This window comes from Biomphalaria glabrata, chromosome 10 (assembly GCF_947242115.1).
Source record: "Biomphalaria glabrata chromosome 10, xgBioGlab47.1, whole genome shotgun sequence".
NCBI lineage: Eukaryota > Metazoa > Mollusca > Gastropoda > Planorbidae > Biomphalaria > Biomphalaria glabrata.
This window is the reverse complement of record NC_074720.1, coordinates 12,605,743-12,613,754: the sequence shown is the minus strand read 5'-3', so window position 1 is coordinate 12,613,754 and position 8,012 is coordinate 12,605,743. Positions and strand designations below refer to the sequence as shown.

Genomic DNA, 8,012 nt, shown 5'->3' with positions numbered 1-8,012 from the left:
CAAAATAAAAGTGTGACACTGATCGACTTTTTTGACAAAAACAGGACATTGGGCATTTCGCCCTGACATTTTATGAAAAGGGTGACATGATCTAAAGTGGGACTGCCCCACCTAAGTCTGGATGTCTGGTCGCCTTAGGCCTAGATTAGACATCATCATATGTGTGGATAGACAGCTGCCAAATAATTGACCTGAAAAACTAGGAGCCTTTGATCTAGATTCTTATTTTTAGGATTCTAATCTTATCAAAGTGACTATATTTTTTTTAGACCTATATAATATAGAATAGATTGAGATCTAACTTAATTATAAATATTAAAATCATGATGATCATCTGTTTCATCTGATATGATTATGTCTGAGACTTTGAAGTAATGTCACTTATAGTATAACAATTAAACAAGTTATGAGGACCAGAAAATAAGAGAGGGATACTGATATGTAAGTCTAAGTCCTAAGTCTAAGTGAGTAAGTAACACTAACAGTTAGAAATAATAATGAATATTTAGATCTAGATTGTTTATTTTAAATTAGACTCTATATTAAATATTTAATATATTATGACATTAAATGATTATGATTATTCTAACTATTCTAAGTAATTATAAATTATTATATTATTATAATTTATTTTATTATATAATTATAATATATATAGACTCTAGTAACTAGTATTATATTATGAATATACTATTTATTTTTTATAACTAAATCTAGAGTGTAGATTCTAGATCTAGATTGTACTCATCTAATTTCTAGTCTAGATCTAAAAATATCTAGTTAATCTAGTATTTAATTTTAAAATTATTATAGATCTAGAATAATCTAGATCTAGATACCCGTTATATCGGTAAAAAAAATCTCTAAACGTAGATTCTAACACAAGAGTCATTATTGATTATATTAATATAGTGACTGTCCATAGATCTATATAGACTAAATCTAGAATTATAGATCTACAGTCAGACCTATGCCTATGCTATAGAATCAATCTCTATTTTGTAAACTAAAGCGTTTTTTACCCCCGATGTACAAGATCCTATTTCCTCATCGCAAGATTTCGATTATATAGTTAAGTGGGATGCGTCATTGGATACTATGATTTTTTTTTAAAGAGCTTGATCATATTATAGACATATACGGTAACGGTAGATTCTTTGCTGTTTCGTTGTTCTAGATTGAATTTAAATGTTGGAAACATCGACCTAGTTGAAGTGCAGTATTTTTTTATTTCCAAGTAGACGTGACTTCCAGTCACCGATAATAATAATTAGTAAAATGTTAGTGAATGAACAAACCTAGGAGAGAACGTATTCAACAAACATATTATTTATTACAAACAAGTGATTCAATGTGTCCACCAAAGGTCAAACGTATATACCGAGTACTACGTACCAGTACTCGACTGGTTTTCATGAAAGGGGGGGGGGGGAGTTAAGTAGGACAGTGTCCTCATAGTCTCAGTTGATTTGACAAACAAATACTAAGTTTAAGCAGTTAGCACAGAAACTGCGATCAAAGAAAGTGATGAATTTCTTGCCCACAACATTTGGTTCCCTCAGCCATCCTAACATTTGCCTTGATGGCATCCATAAAACAAACTTTGGTCATGTTGTGTAGATATTAGTAAAACTTTTGTTTAAATACCGTAGTACAGTGATGCCCAAAGTACGGTCCGAGGGCCAGATCCGGCCCACTGAAATGTAGGCACAAAGTGTAGAAATCCCCCCTTCCCCCCCCCCCCCCCAAAAAAAAAAGAATTAGAATGTGCAAAAATGTATCTGTACTTACGTTAGGGGCTTAGAGCCCTCAATTTTTCTCCTGATTGATTGGTACCATGACATTTAGCATTTGTGCGTTTATGAAAGAGATATCTGAGTGTAGAATGTACGTTTTCAACCAAGTAAAGTGACACGGTTCTTTACTTTTTTTTTGTGGAACATGATAATAGGCCAACATATTTGTTTTATTGAGAAAGTGTGGCTATTTAAAAAAAAAAAACAACATATAAACGACATTATAAAACAAATATGACGGCATTCTTGGTTTGTTCTGCGAATGAAAGGTTGTTAAACTAAGCCTAGAAATTGGAGGATTGATGGGAATATTTTACCAAAAAAAAGAGACAGGAAAATGACTCGGTTGTAAAACTAGCACATAATCTAAGTACAGAGATGAAGCCCAATGTTGCTGATATTTTAAGTAGAGAAATGAAGCTGAGGCGGGGAAAAAATATACATTTCAAATATACCATTAATTAATTAAGCACTGGATCTACGGGTTTCAAGTCTATCGTTTTTATAGGCCTACGTTTTCGTTCATGTGGCCCGCGACACGAGTGTCGGAAATTTAAATGTCCCGCAGGTCGAATTAGGTTGGGCATCACTGCCGTAGTAGAAGAGAAAAAAACATTTTTTTTTTAATTTCAAGAATAAAAACATCTAGCAAAAAAACTTTTGGAAGACTATTAAAGGAAAACGATGAAGGTAGTGGTGTCATTGTTCTCAGTCCATTATTTTGAAGTAACCGGTAGGTAAGCGACAATAAAACTTTCTATAAGTGATTGAATGCTTAAATTGTTAATCATTGAATCAATAATAAGGCTTGTCTTTTGACTTCGAAGATTAGTGAGGAATGCAGTACTTCCGGTGGCTGCGCAGCCCCACCTGCGACCTACATATTTTGCCACAACTATTGGATTATTAATAATTTAAAACCCTAATCGTTGCATTTCTACAGTGTATCATTAGGACCATGCCAGTGTGTGCATGAATTGAGATACAGGTACAACTTAATAAATATTGCAACTCTCTAAAACTAATATTGAACATCCAACAACATTTCCTACTGTCTCACCAACAACTAGACTGCAAAATAGTGGATTATTCATTTCGTTAGAAGATACCGGTAGTACACTAATAATTTGAACACTGAATTTTTCATTTTTACTACAAGAGTAAAAGAGAAAGATACAGCTTAAATAAAAAGTATGGTATGATTTTTGTTGTAAAAAGCAGCTTAATTTCAATGTGTTATGTTAAGCCAAATTTTCTCAAATAATAATAAAGATATACAATTACAATATATTAATGTTGTTGGCCTCCTTCAGTCATAGAGTGACTATGGTTCATCTCATATGGCCATATTCTCAAGACATTCCCATCCACATATATTGCAGGTTAAGGTGGCATTTCTTTGGTAATATAGGAGCCAGACATTTTTCATTTGGCATGCTTTTCTTCCTAAGCTGAGGCCAATGCTACTTGGCTGTCCATATCTTAGTGGGTAAACATCTCTCTCTCCAAGTAGTGTGGTCTAGGGCTCTGTTTTCCCAGTAGCAATCATCAATGCCAACTGATTAGGTTCAGTTTGATTACATCCACATTCCCAAAATGAGGAAGTCTAGTTTTTCTTGAGCAAGAGTCGATGATAAAGGAGGAATATTTGGATACCTGTACAATTGTCCACCAATTCAGCACAAGAAGTGTGGTCTGAGGATTGTAAAGAAGCTGAGAAGACCTGTTCGAGCAAGTATGTCATTATTGCTTTTTCTTGCTATGTCGACACAGCCTTTCCTACGTTTTTTAAAATCTCTTCTAGGGACAGGTCGACTTGAATTGTGGTTCCCATGTAGCAGAATTCAAGTATGGCTTTTAGTTTTATCAAGGATGGAGGTATATTAGGTGACCCCATCAGGTTTCTTTTTATAGTGCTATCAGTTAGCCCATACTACTGGTATTTGAAGACCTGAGAGAAGCTGTAATGACTGCAAGTCATCTGTGTGTGCCACTACTGCTGCATCATCCATGAATAGTGAAGGTGGTTCTGATCATTGTCTTCACCCATAATCTGGCAATATTCAAGTTTGCAATCTGGAGATAACACCCTAGAGGATTTGTTCAACAGGTGGTGGGATGGCAATGAAAATACTATTCCAAAAGAGGGCACTAGGAAACACTTATGGAAAGAGATGTAGAAATGATTACAAACACGGGAATTTACCTCCTAAGTGTTGTAAGTGAAGTATTTGCCCTAGTGACACTAGGCAGGCTACAAAAACTTGGGTTTATCCAGTACATTATCCAAATGTGGATTTCAGTCAGGAAGATCCAATATTGACATATTCTCTCTTCTTTAACAGCATAAAAAGCGCAGAAAATAATGGATGCCTCATCATCTTTGAATAAGGCATTTCGATCTAGTCAGCAGAGATGGCTCTAAGCTCCTAAATGTTATCGCTTTCCACCAAAGTATGATGGGTGCTGCGCAATTCAATAAAACATGTTCTGAAAGATTTAACATTCTGGAGATACAGAAATAATAACTTAAAACGAATTTCGATTGGGTAATGATTTATTCCATCAACTAACAACCATACATATCTCCATTTGTCGCCCAAACAGTTAGTTTATTACTGTCCACCTGGTGTGCCGCCAAAGCCACCACTCCCCCGGCCTCTTCCAAATCCTCCTCTCTGAAACAAAAAAAAAGTGTAAAACACAAGTTAGATCAACATATTATATCTAACAAAACTAACTAAAACACAGAAGTAATAATATTATATTTTCTGTGGGTCTATTTCTCTTCAAAATAATATGAAGGTTTAGTGCTAATTTATAGAAGCTGAGGCAATTAAATGTTTATATTTATAATAAAACAATTATTTACTAAAAAAAAAAATTTTTTTTTCTTTTTAAGAAAAAATGAGATTTTATTTAACTTTGTTTTTAAAGAGTTCCATAACTTACAAATTCAAACTTTTCTGAGCCAGCACCAACTTCAGATTTCTTGTCTGCTCCAGCTATAAAAAAAAAAAAAAGTTTTGAAACATAAAGCTTTGATCAAATTAAAAAAAAACCACTTGGAATGTAAAATCTTAAAAGGGTAGAGTTGATGTATGACTAAAATTGAAAAAGATTTTAAGACACCCTAAACAGACATGGTGAAAAATACCTAGATTAACAATAAGAAAGTATATTCTCAATAGTTAGAAAGTTTATTGGTTGCTTTTTTAAAAGAGCTTGAGTTACATTCCTAATGATTAAATGATAACTACCAAACTTATAATGACAGATAAATAGAAGTATGAGAAGTAATACTTACGTGGTCCAGCTTTACGGTATTCCTGGCGATCTGTAGCACCACCACCACGAGGACCTTCAGAAGCTGAGAAAAATTGAAAGTCAAATAATAAGAGATGAAAAAAAATTTAAGTTTAACAGTTGTATTTGGCTAAATTGCTAAATAAATCATTTAAGAAGCAGACACAAATAAAAGAAAGAATATTGTTGTTTTTTTTTCAAGTCTGTGTTAGAGAAGTAGGAGTATACCAGTACTATTTCTTATTTCTTTTTTTTTTCAATAGCTGTTAAAATTTAAAACTTTATTTCACAATGTGTATTATTACCTTTAGGTCTAGCTGGCCTTGGTGCCTCTGTGCGTGTCTGTCTTTTAAGTGTTGCTGGCACAATTTCAGCTGGTAGGTGTAGAAAATCTCTAAGGTACTGAATACCTTCATTTGTTAAATACCAATAATAGTGGCGCCATGCAAACTGCTCACGAACAAAACCTTTAGATTTTAAGCTCTGAAAAAAAAAAAAGCATAAAAACTTTGAACGTAACTTAAAAAACTCGTACAAAGCTTATACCCTTACGTAATATATGCAAAAATAGAAAGTCAATAAATATGTGGCATGTGCTTTGGACATTCACCATGATGATGCCAAGTTTGAACACAGCCTCCCACAACTGTCTCAGCGAGCCTTTCCACAAGCTTTAAGTTTAGGAATTTTGAGCTGGGATAAAATCTATAAATGACAAATCCTAAAATTCGTAAAACAAACCTTACCACTGGATCTAAAGACCATATTTAACCCTTTGACAACTAGAGTCGCCGGGAGTCGCCTCTACTGGTTGACAACTAGAGTCGCTGATTTTGGGTTGTTTTGTTTACGCACGCACTGCTAGTTTTATACCTTTACTAACTCTGACCTAGAAGAGCGATAGTGATGCTATTTTTAGGTGCTTATTTTGACTCTGCAGCATGTTAGATTGGATTTTTACGATTTTTTGAAAATTACGTGTTTTTTTTTTGCTAGCCTTCAAAATGGAACATATTTAGGCTTATGTTTAGGCTTTAATAGAATAAGATTTTAATGGGAATATTAATGTTTAAGCTGTAGAATAAGGATATAATGATTGGGGTGTTTTAGAACCATTTAAGACCGATAGTAGTGAAAATAAATAAAAAATTGATGCTAGATCCAGTATTGAATATGTTAGATCTAGTGAAACGGGAGATTGGAAGGCAACTAAATATGACTTGATATTTTAATGTTTTTGAGCTCTGTAGGCCTTCAAACATGATGCTTAACCCTAGGTCTATTTTTTCTATTATAAAAAGAAGGTTTTTGTTAAGTTTTATTAGTTTTTTTCTGTGAATTTAGTCAAAAAATCGATCTTTTAAATTAGCTGATACAGAGTTATATCCCTTCTCTTAGGGATGGGGTAGATAGTTTCTTACAACTGCTTAGTGGTGAAATGGTTAATGGCTATCACACTATCAGAAGGAACAACCTACTACTTCTAGATCTACTATCTCAATATATAAGCTGATAAGGTCACTAAGGCCTAAGGATTAAAGATGTTTATGCTTAAATTAAGCTTAAACTTTAAGTTAAAGTACTTAAACCTTTCAAACCAAAATAACGATTAAGTTAAGTCATTTGTTGTAAAAATGTTTTACATGTTTCGGATGTTCCTTCAGAGTTGAAGATAGTTTACTTCCTAGTCCAAACCTCCCTCAGGACGACGGGGGATGGGAGCGGGCAGGATTTGAACCCTCGACCATCGATAAATCCGAACGACAGTCCAGCGCACAAACCACACGACCAGGCAGCCATTTAAGTGTCTAGACTACTCTAGATCTAAATCCAGTCGCAGACACATCTCTGTCCACATACACAGCTAAAAGTAGATCCAGTATTTTCTTTGATGGTATTGCCTATTCATTAGTAGATCAAGAGAACCCAGCAATTTTATAACAAGATTAGATTTTACTATTTTAGATCATTAAATAAAATTAAATTGCTTTATATTTTAAGTTTCTCTAAATTAATTTTAATAATTTCAAGACTAGATTTCAATAACACTAGATCTTACTTCAGAAAATAGTACTTACTGTCAAAGCTTTCATAACATGAAGATTAGGGACTTCAATTTCTCCATGCTTGGCTGCAAATGCATCTTTCTTAGCAACTAATACCCCTTCCTTAAAGAGGTATTCATAGATGGCAACTTTATTCTTCTTTGGAATAAGCATTTTAATGCTGAAAAGATACCAAATCCTGAGTTAGACTACACATATCATAAGTATTTAAGTAGAAACATCTGCATTTGTATACTTTTTATATTTTGAAATCTAGGCCTCTTTAGATCTATTCTTCTATTCTATACTAGGTATAGAATAATAAAACAAGATCTAGTTGCTAAGAAGGGGCAAAAAATGTATTTATAACAAACACATCAATTGAATAATTGTTTATAAATGTATCGATGTGTAAATTTTATAATTACATGTTTATAATTATCAATTAAATATTGTTAAAGTACAGATGTAAACAGATTTTAATTCGAGTTATTTTTCAACCTACCCTTCGTCCAAGCGACAAATATAGAAAAGGAAAACCGGATATTTGTGTATTTGAAAGAAGAGTTCCGGTATGCGCCAAGACCACTGACGTATATATTTTAACTTTTTAAGAGGCCCTTGAAAAGGAGGAGAAGGTGCTATATATAGCTATTCATAGACATATCTTATCTTATATAATACAGACGTTACTTCAAAAAGAAGATGATTACGTCCTACGCGTCATGCATTTAGTCATGCATATTAACCAATGTTAACCAAATTCTGCCAAGTCACTGGTTTTCCTGGCTAGCTCAGGCAACCCATTCCATGCTCTAATAGCACTAGGGAAGAAGGAGTATTTGTACAAATTTGTCCTAGCATA

At 33.5% G+C, this 8,012-nt stretch overlaps 1 protein-coding gene across 1 annotated transcript; it reads right to left on the bottom strand.

Moving 5' to 3' along the window:
• Positions 1-4,335: 4,335 nt before the first annotated feature.
• Positions 4,336-7,760, bottom strand: LOC106056911 (40S ribosomal protein S10-like). Its single transcript, XM_013213842.2, has 6 exons — positions 7,653-7,760; positions 7,181-7,328; positions 5,408-5,585; positions 5,104-5,166; positions 4,749-4,801; positions 4,336-4,474 (listed from the first exon to the last, which is right to left on the bottom strand). The coding sequence occupies exons 2-6, from the start codon at positions 7,319-7,321 to the stop codon at positions 4,412-4,414; spliced, it is 498 nt and encodes a 165-aa protein (XP_013069296.1). The 5' UTR covers positions 7,322-7,328; positions 7,653-7,760; the 3' UTR covers positions 4,336-4,411.
• Between the last annotated feature and the right edge of the window lie 252 nt (positions 7,761-8,012).

What these genes read in the sequence shown, in the direction of transcription:
- LOC106056911 (XM_013213842.2), bottom strand. Translation starts at nt 7,321, where the DNA reads ATGCTTATTCCAAAGAAGAATAAAGTTGCCATCTATGAATACCTCTTT. An exon ending in ATGTTATGAAAGCTTTGACA is followed by an intron (nt 5,586 to 7,180) that starts GTAAGTACTATT and finishes TTTTTTTTTCAG; the next exon opens with AGCTTAAAATCTAAAGGTTT. An exon ending in AAGGCCAGCTAGACCTAAAG is followed by an intron (nt 5,167 to 5,407) that starts GTAATAATACAC and finishes AATTTTTCTCAG; the next exon opens with CTTCTGAAGGTCCTCGTGGT.